Raw genomic sequence first — 20,048 nt, 5'->3', positions numbered from 1 at the left:
AAACACTATATGAAACAAAACCAAATAAATCAAACTCAAACAAATCTTAATGTTATACAGAAAATAGTTAAAACTATACACAAGTTAATTTTTGTGAAATGCATAAACGTTAAAGTATTGGGAATATTACAAAACGGGCAAATTTCACTTAGTAAATTCGAATTTTTAATCAATGAAGTAGTTTTTCAGATAATAAAAAGCGACAACTTTTTTATGGCAACACTTGGGAAAATTCATGTATTAAATGAATATCTTTACAAATGATTTTCCGGATAATTTAAATAACTAGAAGCTGATGGGTTAAAAAGTTGACAATATAAATTTAGGGCGAAAAGTCTTATTATTAGAGCAGGATTTGCACTTACCTAAAAATATCTGCACGGTTTCACTAGAAAGTCTCCAATCTGTTACCTAGTAATTACTCCATACTTGCTTCAACTGGTTGTAAAAAGCTTAATTAAGTACACTTTTATACTCTAACTCTTAAAAAACCGTCGTTCTTGCTGTAAACATAAACGCTATTGTACTCTGTAATGCATAGGTATATTTACAACATGCAGTTACTTACCTATGTGCAAAATGCAAATGGCGGCAAATAATGCTGAACTAAACAACGAAACGTTAGGTATGAACTGCTGAACAGAAAAGGAAAAGACGCGAGCTTCAGACAAACGAAACATCTAGAATACGTTGCCTCGGCCAACTTCGCAAAACGCGCCGACGCACTTCACCGTGCCCTCCCACACCTGCATTCAATCTACGCAGTGTCCCACGTAAATGGTTTTACTGGGTGCGCCTGATAAATTTGGAGTGAATCAAATTTGATATTTTACAGAATAATAATAACAACTTTTCATGAATTTTATAAAGTAAATATACACATTTATTTTGAATGGAAGGTGGCAATTCTTTGCAAGATGCAACCGAAATTTTATTAAAACTTCATTTAATTATTTGTTTGTATTAATTTGCTAGATGGTACATACTTGTAAAAGATTCCAGTGTTATATTTTCAAGTCAAATACCTAAAGCCGAAAATACCGATTTTGGTCTATTATTATGTTTTTGTATTTTTATATAGAGAGATTATTGCTAATAGGTAAAGAAAATATTATCAATGTAAATTAATGTACCTGTCTGATATTTCTATATCAATAATTTATTTGTATCTCCTGGAGAAAATTAGTTATTATTGTTAAAGGAATCATATTATTAGAGAAATTAAAATATCTTTTTAGACTGAAGCTAGTTTCTTTTCATCAAGAAACAAGTGGATGTAAAATAGTGAGCCACGTATTCATTTTAATTCCCCAGATCTATTTCAATTACGCTCTGTTAAATACTCAAATTGAGAATATATTCTTCCCAATGAACTAATATTCCAAGAAAATCAAGAACTACATTTAAGAAACATCGTTTTTTCAATTTAATGATAGTTTCTTTCCATCAAGAAACAAGTGTATCTAAAATAGTGAGCCACGTATTCATTTTAATTCCCCAGATCTATTTCAATTAAGCTCTGTTAAATACTCAAACTGAGAATATATTATTCCCAATGAACTAATATTCCAAGAAAATCAAGAACTAAATTGAAGAAACATCATTTTCTTAATTTAATGATATTTTCTCCGTTTGATACTATTGTTTATTTAAAAACTTGAGAAAATCTGCATTCTCTCTTTGAATATTTACTTTTTTGTGTGTAAGGCGTAATTTAATTGAATAAAAAATGTTACTCTCATCATGGTTTCCTCTATAGACTAGGTGGAGCAAGATTATTTTGGTAACTCAAGTTTTGGAAAATTTAACTCCTGACGTTGTGTTTATTTTTTTAACTTTTATCAATGATATCGTGATCTCATGATATTATATTATATAAAAATATTTGTATCATTTCTACTTTTTAATTTGAAATGTGGCAAAATACCTACTACCGTTGTCATGTTGCATGTTACAAAATTGGCAATTAAAATACATACAAAACGTTCACGTGACCACCGAGCTTAGGCAACCAACATTGCACTGTTGGTACTGTCAACAAGAAAATACGTAAATCTTAGCGTTGTCAGTGGTAATGATTTGTTTACAATGAACAATGACAAATCGTAGCGTCTACGCTTGAGATAATACGATCGCCGATTAATTGAATAAAATATGAAAAATTGTACCAATCACCAACCGGTGAAACAGAATGTTGTGTTTTAGCGTAATATTGATCTTATTGTTTTAATAATTTTTAATTTTACCGAAATTTAATTGCCAACGCGAAGGAAATAAAATTACGTGGCTTGTAATCATTTTATATAACGAGCGTTCAAATAAAAACTAGGTCGAAGTTGGCTCTGACACATTGGACGTAGGGAGTAGCTTATAGCGACCAACTTAACCTCATTTCTCAACGAGCAGTATAGAAGCTGTCAGTTTCAATAACGTTAATGACTATATAACTTTATTTTAAAGAATAATCGTGATAACAATAACAAACAATTAAAGGAGCTGCGGAAAGTGTCCCCCTCCTTGTTATAACAATAAATTAAAGCAGCTGCTGAAAGTGTCCCCCTCCTTGTTCCAAGCACTTTTCACACCTGTTCCTCAAAGAATTAAAGACATTTTCTAAGATGCTCGGGGTATTGTTAATTTCACGAATCTTGTCTATAAGTCGAGCCTGCAGATGGTTTAAATCAGGAATAGGCAGTTCAAAAATAGTGTTTTTAAGGTAAGGCCACAAAAAGAAATCACACGGCGTAATATCACATGACCTCGGTGGAAATTCATGTTCAGCATTGAGACTTATTAGTCGATTTTGGAAAACTTCCCTCAACATATTCATCGTCTCGCCTGCCGTATGTGCCCTTGCGCCATCTTGTTGAAAGTAAAAGTTTGTAATTTCGTTTTCTTCCAGCTGGTTAACAAAAGGAGCGATAATTTCTTCTCTATACCTTTGCGCAGTAAGAGTACCATTAAAAAAAATAGGTCCATAAATCCTCCTTCGATTGAGAGCACACCAAACTCCAATTTTTTGAGCGTGTAGAGGGCCCTCGACAAAAAAGTTATCTGGTTTTTCAGAAGACCACATTCTCATATTCTGTGAGTTTACGTAACCACTTAAATGAAACCAGGCTTCATCAGAAAAAAAGGTGATATTATGAAGTTCACCGTAGTTGTTTAAAAACCATTCACAAAATACAGCCCGTCGCGGAAAATCAACTTCATGAAGTTCTTGCTGACAAGTTAAACGATAGGAGAACAAACGCAAATCTTTTTTTAACACTGTGTGGCAGGTACCGACTGATACTCCCACCATTTGTGATAAAACACGTACAGAAGTTCTTGGCGCATTTTCCATTATTTGTTGGACATTTTCTTTTAATTCTTCAGTCCGCTTTTTAGGTCGGCCGCTTCCTTCTTTTCTTGTTACACTGCCCGTTTCACGAAAAACATTAACACAACGCTGAACTGCACTTTGAAAAATTTTGTACTCAACAACGCCGGGAAATTGATTTTGAAATTCTATGAAACATTCCTCAATAGAATACTTCCATATTCCATCAATCTTGCGTCCATTTCTAAAGTAGGACTCTATGATAAACACTTTTTGTTCTTGAGAAAACACCATTTTAAACGCTTTTTAAAACGAAAATATTCAAATTGATAGCGGCGATATAGCGCTTTGACAGATGACGTTTAAGTTCATTTGCTATACGCTACGCCCTACGTCCAAAATTTCAGAACCAACTTGACCACGTTTTTATTTGAACGCTCGTTATTTATATGCGCATTTTAAATTTGCTCCTCCTTGGATTCCGGGTTAACGGCATCCGTTAATGTTATTTACCCATTTTAAAAGTCGACATTCGTTTACGTATTTTACAAAAAAGATTAATATAGATAAATTAATAGAATCCTTTATAATACACCTAGTCCTTTATAATACACTATTATTATCGGAATTAGAAGGATTATGATTACAGTCTTTAAAATTATATACTAGGATACCTCTTCATAAAAAGAATACTATCCAATAATTATCACAGATTCATTGCCACCGTTAATGAGAATAACCTAACTTTTATTGATCACTATAGGATGCGTGTTCATATCCATTATTTAATTGATGCAGTCTGCTCTATAATTAACTTGAAAATCTAACACTTTTGAAGTGTAATGCATTATGTGAAATTGATCAGAGTACTGGTATATCATTTCGCTTATTAAAAAAAAAAACAGAAAGTGTGGTTTTACATAATACAACCAAATTTTCAATATTTTTCCCTTGTTCTACTTAAGTGTTTCAAATTCCACTTCGTTGTGTTTTAAAAAGCAAAACACAGTGTTTTTATGGTTAATTTTTGTAGATTCATGTCATCGACGTTGACGTTTAACTGTAATTTCGTTGTCTTTGAAAAAATAATGTTACATCTCTGTCTGCGTATTTCATCTTAAACAAAAGTATTTTTTTGTTAACAAAATTGGTATTGCGGTCCGTTTGGAGGACACGCAAATAATGTTTTTAAAGGTATTTTCCTTTTTTTTTAATGTACAAAGTAAAGACAGCAAAAAGTCGTTTTCTACATTTTTACCATTTTTTAATTGAAAGCAATGAACTCCTCATGATTGATTGGATCATGTTTGATTTTTCCTATATCATCAAAGACAATGAATGACCCTGTACTTAGTTGCTAATCATCAATTAACTTGGACTAATTAATTCTTTTCAGTCCCTCCGAGCATTATAGACCGAGAGACGAGCTCCGACATGGTCGTCTTGGAATCGACGAACGTGAGCCTGACCTGCAAAGCTACGGGCTACCCCGAGCCTTACGTCATGTGGCGCAGAGAAGACGGGGAAGACATCCGATACAACGGGGAGAACGGTAATTGCATATTTATGAATTTTTATTAGCACTCATATTTTTCACGGATAAACTCCATCCTTTACCGGCGAAATTGGATACAGCTCTATTATTTCGAGCTTTATTTTTCGTTCTGACCGTAATGGGTCCCTTTTAACCTCGCAGGAAGGCGGTTTATTGAAATTGGTGGGACTACGTTTCGTTCAGACAAATATTACCGCGGTGTTTATTAAATAGCGAGCGTTAAAAAATGATTATGGCGCTAAAAATTTCCTGAAACATTAAAAAGGTGGGGCGTATAGGGTATAACTAAAGCGGCCATTACAGGGGGAAATAATATTAGGTGGTTCAGAAATACAGTCCCTTATAATTCCATTTTTTCTTATAAAAAGCATATTTGGCGTTGTTATTACTTTCTATTACAGGAGAACTGGATCGATAAATAAATAGCTGTTTCCTTTTTTTTATTATCGCCACCTTTTACAATAATTTACTGAACGTAGTAAACGTACTTAGGTACATGCATTTAACCAAGTTATTTAGTTAGTATGCATATATGTACAGAGCATTTTTGAAAGATAGATTTTAATTTTAACAGCTATCAATAAAAGCTTACAATTCAGAATTGTTTTAAATATTTGTCGTTCGTTTCCAATATGGATCCTGAACAAAGAACCTTGTTGTCTTATGAACGCAAACATAAAAAAATGAATCCATAATTACGAATGTCTGATTAATAATTACGGCATGAGAAATCTTACCATCAAATAATTAGAAACTCATGTCCGAGAGGACCCAAATTCCCTTCCGCGAAGAGTAGAAGGCGCAGCGCAGATAATATTTTCGACCATGTTTCGAAAATTTCCGGTTCTTTACGAAGTGCACCAGGAAAATTAGCGGAAATAAAAGAGAAACTCGAAAAAAGTCCTATCCGCGAGATTATTGTAAAATTGTCTAAAGGAACATAATACAAGACATCTCTCATCTCGTGTGTCAAAAACTTTTATTAGTTAACTTTTCTATTTAAACAAATAAGTGAGGAAAACAGTTTTTTCACTTTGCTGGGAAAACCATCAATTATAGCGAAAATTTCACAATAGTATTTTTCAGCCAATTAAAGGCCTGTATTTTGTAGCGTTACTATAGCAACTAAGAAAATTTCCGGAAATTTTTCTCTTCCTTGGGGTAAGGAGCATGAAATTACACTGGAAATTTTTTGACATTTATAAATAAAATGACATTTATATTTAACTTCAAATTTATTCTATCATAATTTAATAAGTACAAATCATTTATAAATAATTATTTACCAAGTATGTACTTTTAGTAGTTTTAATTAAAGCGTCCAAATGTTGCTGAAATTCCTCAGCCACGTCTTCTTTTCTTAATGGGGAATAAACAAGCACACATTCACTAAAATTTATAAAATGTCTATGTTTCAAAAAATAAATGTAGTACTTTGAAACAATCTTATTCTGCTGTGATCCACGAAGAGCTCCATATTTCTTACACACAAGAAGCAAATGATTTTTAATAATCCCAAACAAGTTTGGCGAATAAATTTCTGGCCCGCATTCTTGTAATAAATACATTAAAAATTTTAGGTTCCGATGATACATTTTAATTTCACTAACTTTTTTGCAAAACTTGCATAAAACGTATTTCTCAAACCGCTCCATTTTTCAATTGTACAACACAACGATTTTAAAGAAAATGGTCAAATAACGTCAAAAGTCACGATTACCTTGTTTGACATGGATTCCATGGCCTTCTTAATAATATATACATATGAATTTTATTGATATTACATAGTGCTTAAGGTTCTTTGTAAGAAAATATATTTCTACCAACTTTAGTAAAATGAGTATGTGGAAAACTGAGGGATTGATCTACTATCGACTTATTTTTTATTATTTTGCTTAACTAAAGTCGGTTAGTTGTATTTTATTTAACCTAATGTTATATGTATGTAAGTTACTTTGATTATATATACTGCTTCAAGTTTTTTTGCAATAAAATATATTTTTACCAACTTTAGTATACTAAATTTTTAGAAAACTGAAAGATTGAACTACTATCAACTTATTTTTTATTATTTTGTGTAACTAAAGTGATTATTTTTTTTTCATATTAAATGAATAATCTTCTAGAATACTTGCCAGTTCTTCAACAGGTAGCTTTTCCTGTATATTATAAGATTTTTCATCGCAAAATTCTAGAAACTGCTTCCAAATGCTTATCTTTGATTTTTTGGTATTATCTGGCATCAGATGTTGAATTTCTTTTTTTATTATGTCCTGGTTTTCTTCTCCAAAACGAGACATTTTTCGTAAAAAAACACTAAACTTTTCACTTTGACACCGTGCATATAAAATGACATTTGTTATCCTTTTTGAATTAACATACAAAGCCTACTGTCTCCTCAAAACAATCAAAAAATTTTAATATCTTTATATTTTTGTCGATATTTTTTAACACTTCATTGTGAAATTTTCTTACCGAATACCACTCTAGCTTCAATTAAAAACTGGAAATTTTTTCTTGCACACAAATATTTTTTAGAAAATTCGTGTGCTCAAAAAAATTTCCAGTAATAATTGAAGCTCTAGTGGTATTATAAGTGAAAACTCACAGAAAGCTTGTAGGGAATAAAATTATGTACAAAATGAGACTTGTTAAATTGAAATCGGTTAATAAACAAAAAAGTTATTGCAAAAAAAAAACAAGAAAAGTGCCCATTTTTTAATTTGTTTATAACTATCGCATTTATTGTTAAAATTTTATAAGACCTATGACAAGTTGGGGGATTTGTCATTGTCATACTTTAAAAGTGTGACAAAAGTGGGCGCTGTAAGTGCAATAGTTTTCGCACAATTCAATTTGTTTATAAGGGATGCTCCAAAAGTTATGAACTTTAAGCCTCCGTACCTGTACAGTCGTTAATTTTCAACCAAACAAGATTCTGAAAGCGTCATTGTAATCCTAAAGACGTAATTAAGCGACCTATTAAAAAATATCACCGTTTTTTTGACAATAACATTCTCAAATTGTGCATTAAAAAACCGTGCGTTTTTCGCTTATAAACAATTTGAATAACATTGTTGCTATTTATGCTATCTCACCGAAAATAGATGCAATGGATAGCTGGCAAAAAAATACAGTTTTAAAATAAAAAAAGTACTCTTTCTAAAATTATTAAGACTTGAATTTTTCGCAAAATTGTTAGGTGTATGTTTTCAAGTGGAGCTTATTTACAATTAATGATTAGGATTACCTTACGGGTGTAGTACGTAAACATGCAGTCAAACTGTCAAGAGGCAACAATGGGCAGATGAGATGTGATCAGGGTTCCTGGCAATCACTCGTGATATGTAACAAACAAGTACTGCTGTATGTTCTTAATACGTAACTAATTATGGTTTACACTCACCGGGGGCGCCCCGCCCCGTCCCTCGCGGTCCTATCCTGGTGGTCACTCGAATAAGCATCCCCGATGTAGGTTGTGCATGCATCTGGAACACCTGTAATCAAAACTACACACACATACGCTCACTTCTTTCATCCTCGTATCTCTCGGCTCAGCCCCTGGATACGGCGCCCCTTGGCTAATGCCCTCGGCTTCACCATTCATTCTCGTATCACTCGGCTCAGCCCCCGGATACGGTGCCCCTCGGCTAATGCCCCTCGGCCTTACCATTCATTCATTAGTGACAATAATAATAATGACACCTTTCACTATTAGTGAGAATAACAACACATGATTTATAGAGACAGATCTGCCCTAATGACGTACTTTTATTACTAGGGTTTTAATAAGTAATCGCTGAGAACGTATTCACTACACTGCTGAAATAAGACTCTCGTCGCCAACGCAGGAACCCAGAATCACACCGTCAGCTGAATCTACATAAAATAATAACGCTATGAAATACAACCAATCATTTATTGAGAACTAAGCCTAGTTGTTCACTTATTTGTTTATTTAGTCTTTTCTTTCAAAACAGTTCCTAACAAAATAAAGTTTACGAGGTAAACTACGATTTCCCGTGAATTGCATTGAAAAATGTGGAAAATTAACGACTCACGAGCCCTTTAAAGAGAAAGTACTCGCTAAGTAAACTGTCCGGCGGCCGGCGGCGTGGTGGTGGGGGAAGCTCGTCCAAGCGAGTCGCGCGCGCGAGTAAAGTTATTTCTAAAGTTCAAATTGATGCGTGCTGTAAATTTTGGAATATCTCGGCTACTATTCATCGTAGAAACTTATTTTTTTTAAATGGGGTAGCTCAACGAAAAAATAACAATGGGCATATTTACGAATTCGTAGAATAGCCCTGAACCCCAGAAAAAATGCATCTTTTATACTTAATTTCTTTTAATTTACAAAAATGTTGCAAAAATTATTGTTAAACGAAATATTAATTAAAATTTCAATTTCGCAATTATTTTACTATTATTAAATAAATAAATGAAGCTATCGTTCATTTAAAAAGTTATTCTTTTTACAAATTAAGGCAAAGTAAACTTGTTTTTTCAATATTTTGTTAGCTATTTAATTACGATTTAAATGTAAAATTAGGTATAGTAAAAATTCACAAATTATTTTCAACGACATGGCACTCAGCGTGGTGGTGCCCGAATGTCCGAAAAGTCAAAGCAATCTAGTGTTAGACCACACTGTACGATATAAAATTGTATTTCGAAAAAGAAGAATACCCACACTTCGCTTTATTAGCAGAATTATCTAATAACCAATATTTTTATGCATTCCTAGAAAGATATATTTAAAGGTGGTCGTATGTCGCTTTGCACGAGTCTTTCTAAAAATTCAACATGTTTGAATCCGGGCTGAATAGTATGATATAATAATCCCTTAAAAGTTACAAAGTTTCACCGTATCATGGACGTGATTCGAAGTTTTACTAATAAAATATTCCATCCATATTAGCGTTAAAAGTTTGCGTTAAACTTTTTATTCTAAACTTCGTATACCCGTGCATGCATTATATGCGAAACACTAATATTACGTAAACGTAATTGCAAATTGTGGGCTAAGTAAATGGAAGTGTAGATAAATTTTATCAGTCACCGGACGTGGGGTAAAAGTATCAGCCCCCGGAAAATGTCCGATTTTTCAGGATTTTCATACATTGCAGTTCCTGCGCATATGGAACCTATTAATAACAGGAGATTAAATTTGAACTCTATATCTGTAAATGACTAAAATAGATGTTATGATGGCTTTCCAAGCTGTGATTTATAAAAGCCAATCGACTTCAGTTCATTAATAATAATTCTACAAATTCAGTCAAACAATTTTAATTAAAATAAGTATGTCTGTGAAATTTCAAACACTTCAAAAGTCAAAAAAATCATTGAAAGAAAAACTAGATAAAATTAATTAATTAATATTAAACACTACTAGTACGTCAATAAGTGTTCATTAAGTAAAAGGATACTTTAAAAATGTTTCAAAATTCTAGCAGTGTTCTGATTATTTAAAAATGTATTATTTTTTCACTTAGCAACATAGTTAATGGACAACACCAAACAAAATATTTTTGAAAAAAAATGCGGAGTAAATAAAATGTTCCCAATTCATTTAGATGAATACTAAAAATGTATGTAGTAATTGTAAAAGTACATGTAGTTAATTCTTTCCATTTATTATATATTTAATTATACTGGAGTTTTACTAGCATTGGTAACTTTAAAAATAGGATGTAAAATTACAAAGATAAAGTATAAAGTAACCAATGACAATATAATCATTGTAAATTTACCTATATTTTTTCTATGCACTAAATCATGAAAAGGTGGCATTCAATAAAGTGCCATTTTGTTTTACAGATAAAGGTAAATCGATTTTCATAGGTTTTTCAAATCGACGCCTCAGTAAAGAGGCCACTGATATCATTTATATTAAGTCGCCTTCTCGAAGAGACCAAAATCGAGTCGCAGGACACTACGCACTGGGACCGATACTTCTCTATAAATCTTCCAAGTTTCCAGATCTTAATGTCACAAACAGAAGATTTATTCGGATGTTCCGAGAGAAATGCGTCCCGATAATAAAATGAAATAAAGTTTTTCTGTAAAATTTTGAACAGGGGAAGGGTTTAAAATTACCTATGGGTTCTTTGTCTCGTTTCGCCTTCCATTTATTTTTCCGTAATACGGGGTATCCCAGAAATAAGTCAAAATTTTAATCATATTTAACTCACCGAAAGAGACAACTTTTGTATAATAATTTATTTCGTAATCTCGCAGCCAGGCCAGTCCAGTGCAGGCTGACGGATGAAGCAAGTGCATCTGTTGATATCGGACAGTTATTTTCAAGCGCCATTGTAGGTACCTACATTCTTTAAAACAATTTTTCTTCTGAATATGTACACAAAAGGAAAAGCTTACGGTCAGCATTTTCCTAGATGGTAAATTGGTCGAAATGGTTAAGACGACAGTACGACATTTTTAGACACCCTGTACACATTAAATATTGAAAAATTGAACTGAAACTGAATGCTTTATTTAGCAGGAATCCCTTTTTTCATAAAATGATAAATAAAATAGGTTTCCCTCTTATCCACTCCATCCGTAGACGCACTGTATATTTCATTATTGGCTTTTATACTTTTATTTTATTTTAAATGTGTTAAGCTAATTCAAATCAGATACAAAGAGTCTAAAGATTCGTCTAGTAGTTAGATATCCTTTGCGTATCTAGATTCTCAAACCTGTTTCCATCCATTTTTCTATTAAATTATTGTATGCAACATAAGAGTGGATCAGTATTTACTAATATATACTGTTTAATTCCCCGGCAAATATCAGTTATCTGAAAAACAAATAAAATACCTATGCAAATAGCTTGGGTTTTTATTTACAACCAAATGAGAATTAAATACATATCCATAGCTGTTTTGACCATCATATTTTGTATGGGAACAAATAGATAAGCATTTGTATGAAATGCATCGTTCTCTAATTTGACACTAAGTGACATGTAACAGACATTAATGTATTACTAAAGTAATATGCAACTTCTTCAATTATTCATGTTCAGTGACGTCGAATATGCTACGGAGTATTATGTACGGTATCGATCCTACATATACCTACTGCAGCACATCAAGATTTGATGTGTTGTTGCAAATCTCAGTTAGTTCTTAAAGGAATTGTATGTCCGAACTTCGTACTCCCTGCAATTTTTATAACAATGTACCAAGGCAACGTTCTAAATCTTGAGTTATTCATAGGTTCCTTAATAAATATAAATTTGCAACAATAAAGGTATTTACGAGAATATGTAGAAGACGTATCTTTTTAGGGTAAAGTATACATTCTAACAAAATTAACATTTTGGTTTGTGTTCCCCATTAATGTTCCGTTAGTTAAATATTTATGTATTAATGAAATTAAGAAATGTATTGCCTACCAAATTTAAAATTTAATTGTTGAAATACCACAGACTCTATATTTTTTAGTATGAAACAAATTTATATTCATATTGCGGTACATTTTTAATGAAATAAGGCCCTGAGCAGTATCATTGGACAATTATTATGCACCTCGTGTAATTTTTCACCGTCAAACTTATACAGCCGGCTAAAAATACCTCATAGACATTAATAAACACCTGGAAGCACCTTAGTCAACCGAATGACGACAATAGAGTTGTGGGTGCGAGTTGCAACAGATACATACCTCCAATATTTTATAAAACAATATTTCATCCATTTCAGCGCAAATACAGAGCGGAAGCAGCGTGCCACTGACATTAAACTTCATATCCAGTGAAGGGGTTAGTTACGGGATATTAAATATGGAAAAATAAACTGCACGTTTTGGTTTTGTTTGTTTGGGCCGTGTAACCATTTTAATATTAAAGGAATTAAAATCGCAGTGTGAATTGTTTTTACATTTTTTATACAGTCCTACAACTGTATCCTGAAGAGAGAAAATTTTTTGATTTGTGATTTCGCAAAAAAAAAGTCAAAATCCCTGCTTGCCTCCAAACACTCAAAAATGTTACTACTTTCTTGGTTTTGTATAGGGGATGTCAAATTTTTAGAAAAAGTTATAAGGGAGTCCAATCAATGTAGGTACTTCAATCTTTTGAAATATCGGAAAGTGTCGCTAAATCTGTCGTAATTATATCAGAAACTGCTTAACTAATCATAATTATTAAAAATACATCGACCTCCTAAAAGTCTCAATGGATTTTAATTAATTTATCGTTCGTTAAGCACTTTCTGGCGTAATGAAGAACTGTTAGTTTATCCAAGCCTTCAATTAATTGAAGTATGTATTTTTTTTTCCAGAATAATAGACACATTTACGACCTTTTTGGATTTCTTAACAATTTCTCTCAAACATTTACAAATAATAAAGGTGTCTCCTCTTTAAGACACACACGTGGGACACATTGTATATTTCTACATAAAAAGTAAAAAAAAAAAAACTTTTCAGCTTCAATCTACTTTTTTGCATGAACTAACGATACGTTAAGTATGTAAAGTAAAAACCATTTAACAATTTGGAATTATTTTATTATAATTATTATTTTCTTGAATCGCCCAATTTATGTTCCGCCTCTGGAGAATCAGCGTCCTGACCTATTTCCTAGGGCTTAAATCTAAAATTTTAGATATGCAAAATTCTTCAATTCGAATGGAAGCGACCTTTAATCCGATTATTCACACCAACTGCCTTTCAAATTTAGTTAGACGTTTTTAATTTTTTGCGCCCTCGCGACTCTAATAAATTCAATCCATTTATCGGGGATTTTGGTGACCCATCGGCAAATGGTTTTTAAAATCGATCTTACCAGCCGCGAGGCTACCGTATTCTAATTAAAAATACGCGGTGTTTTAAGGGGCTTCGCAAAATGTAACACAACATTTAGGAAACTGGTACGATAAATATGTTTTGCACTTTGCAAATTAAAACGCTGTTTCAATCTCTAATTTTAGGAACGGGAGAGAGAAATAATAGTGTACTTGTACCATGTTCTTTGCGGCATAGTATTGAGCTTAGCTATTTCACCTCTGTTGCCAACCCAATAAAATTAAAAATATCTTCTTGTTTTAAACAAAACATTATTAAATGAAAAGTTTAGTTAGTTTAACAGTTTTATCAAACTCGTGTTGGTGTCAAAGAGGCTGTTGTTTGTGTCACTTTTCGACCGCTACGTTACTGATGTGGTTAATAATTTAATATGCTTAATATGCGCTGTTATTTAAAAATTCGTAATACATTTGGAAGTTTATACGTAATAGTTTTCAAAGGAATCGCAAAGTTGAGCATTTATCCCATGTCTTGCCACGGATCTTTAGAGTATAAGAATGCTAAAACCGCTCTTCATCAACTGTCACAAAGCACAATAACTCCCACGCAGACCTCCCCTAGAGCAAACCAACATTTGTCCAACAAACCGTAAACAAGATGTAGACATAAGAAGCCCAATTAAACAGCCCCTCGCCCTGAAACCCACCCCACGTCCTCCACCCTGTCCCGCCTGAATAATTCATCCGCGTTTTCCATATCCCCGGCAATAAATCAGCCCCATTGTTGGATTTTTCCAATATCTGCATTCTCATTGTACACAATATCATCCTTTATGTTTCAGTTCTCCTAACGTTCTCCTTATTGTATATACGAATGGTTCTCTGTTGCAGTGAACGTCGTTGACGGGGAGGTCCTTTTCATTACGAAAGTCAGCAGGCTCCACATGGCCGTGTACCTCTGCATCGCCTCGAACGGCGTCCCGCCATCTATCAGCAAGCGAGTCCAGCTGAAAGTTCAGTGTAAGTTAGCTAATAAAATTTAACGTATTGCATACCTACAATCAATTTTAAAATATTTGCCAGTTGGATGACCGTTCCATAGTCATCATCCCTAGGCGTGTATGTTATTTTTTTGGGATGGGTTTCAATAGCAAAAATGTTATGCAATAAAACAATGAAATCTTGAAAAAAAAAACAAAATTTCTACTGTAAAAGTGTGAGAACATTGTATTGCCGACAGACCGCCTTTTTTCGAATGTTCAACTCTCAATCATTTTTAGATAGGATAGGACTATAATAATCTCTTCAGACGAAAAACTCTAACCGCTGCTTTGAATACAGTACACATCAATATACAGGGTGTTCCACTTAAGAGGGTGTAACTCTGCAACTGTAAAATTTATTAAAAAAATGGTTTTAATTAAAGTTGCCTGGTATCATGTGGGCTATGCGAAGAAAATATGTTTAGCTTTGCAGGATGTTCCATTTCGTGTGGGCGCTACATAACTTTATTATTTTAAATGAAGCACCCTGTATATTATTGCATTTTTTTAATTCCTTGGTTAATATTAGGTAGAGTTTATTAAATGTGCATGGTATTTAAAACTTACCATTTTCAAGATAATCAGTTTTTTTGAAAAACAATCACGATTTCAGCTCGCTAAATAAGGCTAGAATGCTTCCACAGTTCGTTTTGGTATAAATTACTCTATCTTGTCATCTATGAGCAAAACGTGTACGTTATTCAGACTCGGAAATACTGAGACCTACATTTAATAACCTTACGCATTGAAAAACTTTTTTTTTCAAACGGAATGACCCATATTAATTATCATGGGTGAATGCAAAATTGAATGCCTGTTCAGTTGATATAAGGTTGTCCATACTTATCTTTGACAGTTTTCCAGAAAAATCAGGTTCTTTTCTAAAGTCCGAAAAAGTAGCTATGTAACAGCGTCAAGAAAGCCTTGCAAAACCACTTTTCTCTCACATTTTATCAAGTTTGGGATTGACAGTGTCAATATTTACTGGCATGTTTAAAAACTGGTTTGACAAACAAAAGTAAACAACTAAAACAAAACGTAAAACGAAACAAACTGAAACTCCAAACACAACAAGTAGAGGAATACTTAGGCCGCTGATTTAGATCAATTGCTCGAGGTGTCCTCCATTTTGGTTAACACACAAACTAATTCGGTCTTTAAAAGACTGTTTAACAGTGGTCTGCATGTCTAGCGTATCTTCTGCAGTAGTTGGTGGTGTAACGTAAACTTTGCTTTTTATAAATCCCCAAAAAGAAGTCAACTTGTCATATCTGGACACCTTGAAGGTCAACTCAGTGGTCCACCGCGCCCAATCCATCTGTTGGGAAAAATTTCTTGTAAAAACTAAGGAACCGCAGTGGTATTGTGAGGTGGAGCACCAAAATATTTCATCCACAATCTTCGAAGTGTGGCTAAAGGAAAGGAAAAATCTTCTAGAGTGTTTGTTAAAAAGTAGTTAGATGCTTGTCAAAAAAGAATGGTTCAGTGACATGGATTCCCAAAAGTATCTATTGCTTTGTTACTTTTCGAGATATATCGAAAAAACCGTTAAAAATCTTCTTTTTTATCTTCTTCTATAACTCGTTTACATCTACGTTCCCATACTTGCTATTTACTGCAAGCATAGCCCGCGGCAAGCCAAAAAAGTACACTTTTGAAAAATTTAAAAATGTTAGTTATTTTTCGAGATCTATCGATTTTTTGAAAAAAAAAGGCGCTCCCGAAAATTGGCTAGATCTTCTCAGCGGATAGCCCTACAGTGACGATTTTTGATTTATTTTTTTCGTAAAAAGTTATATTATCATGCTATTAAAAAATGTTGACGATTTTATTAATTTTAAGGATCAAAAAATGACTTGCACTTGCACTTTTTTTGGGTATGTTTTTTTCAAATAACTATTTCAATTTTTATTTTATGAAAATGACTTTTAAAGAAACAAACTCCTGACATTTTTCACGAATTTAAGAAACAAACATGTTTTTCTACGACTTTCTGGGGCCGAGATAATATTTTTATTTAAAAAAAAATTGGAGGACGCAATTAACATTTTACAGCGATGCGCTTGATGGGAGGTAAAATATTGAATACTTATATTTTCACAAAAAAATAGTAGATATGTTTACTTAATTTTTAGTTTTAGTAATTGAGTAATAAACTGAAGCGTGCAAGTTTCTCATTTAAAATTTTTCAATCGGTGCTATATTTTTTTAGTTATTTTAGAAAAACCGTTTTTTGCAACTTTGCGATTTTTTTAACCATGTTTGCCATTTTGGATCGTGTTTAAAGAACAATGAACTCAATTTAAAATTTAATTTTCTATACGGTCATATTTTTTTTGTCCAGGAAATAATTTCTGTAAGCATTTCTCTATAATGCTTGGACTAAATATACATATACTACTGTCACGAACCTCCATTGAATTTCTTGTTAAGCTATTTTAATTTATTTCCAAACGGGTAGCGAAAACATGTTCGAATAACAATTATTCGAAGATTGCTCAATCCGCAACCATGTTTGCCCAGTTAATTTACTAATGAGAAAAATATTCATTGTAATTTTGAGAAAGGAATTCGCTCCATAAATCAGAGGAAAGCGGTCCGAAAGCGTTACCATTTGCAAGCTGCAAAGTTATAGCGACGCTTAATTCTGTTCATTAAGCCGAGTGTATTATTTTTGTCGATAAAGGTAAAACTTTACGTGTGGCGACAAATTTTTAAATAGGTGACAGTAATTCAACGATGTTTTTATTATCAAATGGTTATATACCTAATAATAATATGCCGTCATGCATGCGAATCATACGGTTGCTTAATTTTCGAATTTTCCAACACAGTGCTGGCTCATATTAAAAAGAGATGAAATGTATAAGGAATAAAACTTTAATTGGGGGTTAGTTTTTTAGAGCTACGCGTTCCCTGAAATACTTTGAAATTATTATTATTTTTTAATGAAATAAATAATCGTGTGATTTTTAATTATGGATTTGCATGATTTATTAAATATTATTTAATATTAGTATTTCGATAAACATACCAATAAGTAAAATTATGTTTTAAAATAAGTATTTATAAAATTTAATTAAAAAACGAATGTGTGAATTGTGTTTAGTTTGTTAATCTATGTGTCAATGGCTTTTCCCATTGATCTACTTTAGGTGAACTGCCTACATAATATCAATTCACCTGATATACAGGTATATGGCAACAGATTGTTAGGCGGGCAAAAAACAAACGGCCAACGTCAAATTCAGTGAAACGAGAATATGTTACTGTTTTGTTTTATTACATTTTTGCAACTTTCTCAAGAATGTTTTTGCTCCAATCGAAATGGAATTTGTATTACTGCGTATTTTAAATTTTTTTATAATGTTCATTCATTACCTGACATAAGATGTGTTTCCTTTGAAGAAAAATCATGTTTTATTCTTTTATTGATCATAATGAAGGGGGATTAAAAAATAATATTAAAAATACTCAAAAAATTAATAGTGGCAACTGACACTTTTATTATGTGCATATACAATATTTTTTTAGATAATTGGAATCTTTTTCTTAAACACATGGTCCTTGAAAGGAGTTAAATTTTAGTTTACAATAAAACATACCCTCTAATAGGAGTCGAATTGTTCAAAGTTTGATAATAAGAAAACATTCCGTTGTTGTAAGATATTAAAAAAAAAACGAGAAAAAAAATTTCAACACCCTGTATTTTGGAAAGGACACATTTTTGGGTACCTATATGATAATACATTTTTTTTCTTAAAATAATGTAAAGGATCTCCCTTTTAAATATTTCAGTAACGTTGAAATTCTGAAATTCCTATTGATTTTACACATTCAGTTATTTAATTAAGTTCCATAGGCCTAATTTGTTAATTTGTGTTTACATCTTCCGAGAAATTTGCGTAAATTAACATTTAAAAAAAAATAACAGCTGTACTATACTGCCCTGTTAAGCCATAAAATCGTAACTGCAATTATCCCCAATTTCAAGTACAGGGTTACTAATACTCCACGACATCAGTTTTGTCATTTTGTTAGGAAAAAAAGGACGAATTTGTTATTATTATAGGCTATATACCTCAAAATGTAAATGTCGTATCTACAATTTCCATGCCTTTGTCAGAAATAAAGTTGTATCTGAAAATGTTAGAATAAAAAGTCGTATCTGTAATATTTATCACACAGATACGACCAATTCGTCTAACAACTACAGTCACTATACAGTCACTAAATAACATATCTACAGTCACTAGATAACATATGCTATCTAGTGACTGTAATTTAGTGACTGTACTAACAACTGTACAACTGCACCATCTACAAAATAATATCTACCACCTGTCAGATTCAGTTTGTAACTAACTAGTAGATAAACAGTGATTTGCTGTGGGAATTTTTCAGTTTTTAATTAGTCTCGTTCATTCTAGACTGTTAAAGGGTGAGGTAGTAATATTTATTATAACGTATCCCCGGAGTTGTTTATTTAGTAAGTAATTACATTTTTTGTTCCTGTTAATCTAATTATGCATATTATCAAACATAACCTAAAACTTAAAAAACATGGTAATTGGTCAGTACCTATCTTTTTTTTCTCGTTACAGCTAAGAATTTCAAACAATTTCCAATATGAGTAAACGGGGTAAAGTTATGGTTGCTCTTGCTCTGAAGAAGCAACTTGCTGAGAAAATCGATTTTTTTAAAAAGTTGAATTATTCAAAAAGGCAGCGAGAGAATGATAGTAGTAGCAGCGAATATGAGCCAGATATGGAAAAAAATGGATAGGGCTAGTGATAGTAGTAGTAATTGTAACAGTTTTAAAGATATTACAAATGTAAAAACAAAAATAAAGGTCATAAACAACGCATCGTTATACAAAGAAGAGGAAGTTTTTGTAGAAAGTGTAGAATGGAGAAAAAAATCCAAAAGTTAATATTTTGAGCAATATTATATTGCGTGTTTCTAATGAATGTTTTTCAGAAGTAGTAAAGGGCATTATGGACGAAATTTTTGAAAATATCTGGTTCTCTGCAAGCAATGCCGAATTTACTAAAAAAGGCGAATTACGCAAAAGAAAAAAATACGCTCTAAGTAAATTTGAACGAAATCAAATTAAAATCAAGACCAGTAAGAGTAAATATCAAATCAAAGCATCTTGCACAAATTGTAAGAAACAATATCAGTTAAAAATTGATAGTAATAGGCAAATAACAATTAATGAACAATTGAAATTTATTGTAGATACTACTTTTCTCATAGTTTCAATTTTCATCATTATTAACAGAAAATGTCGTATGTGTCAAATATCATACTCGGGCTGTATGCACAACAAAATAAAGTGAAAAAACAAAATCTGCAAGTAAAAATTAGTA

The 20,048-nt window shown here is 32.2% G+C and overlaps 1 protein-coding gene across 4 annotated transcripts in view; it reads left to right on the top strand.

Annotated features, from left to right (window-relative positions):
* LOC108903516 (neurotrimin-like) overlaps window positions 1–20,048 on the top strand; it is a 149,481-nt gene that overhangs the window by 89,996 nt on the left and 39,437 nt on the right. For all 4 annotated transcript variants that reach the window (XM_018705735.2, XM_018705734.2, XM_018705736.2 and 1 more), the window contains 2 exons: window positions 4,719–4,874; window positions 14,525–14,653. In XM_018705735.2, coding sequence (XP_018561251.1) covers window positions 4,719–4,874; window positions 14,525–14,653 — 285 coding nt within the window. The remainder of the gene's footprint in view (window positions 1–4,718; window positions 4,875–14,524; window positions 14,654–20,048) is intronic.

Source organism: Anoplophora glabripennis, unplaced genomic scaffold, assembly GCF_000390285.2.
Source record: "Anoplophora glabripennis isolate ALB-LARVAE unplaced genomic scaffold, Agla_2.0 scaffold163, whole genome shotgun sequence".
Classification (NCBI taxonomy): Eukaryota; Metazoa; Arthropoda; class Insecta; order Coleoptera; family Cerambycidae; genus Anoplophora; species Anoplophora glabripennis.
Note: the sequence above shows the minus strand (reverse complement) of the source record. Positions and strands in the feature narration are given on the sequence as shown.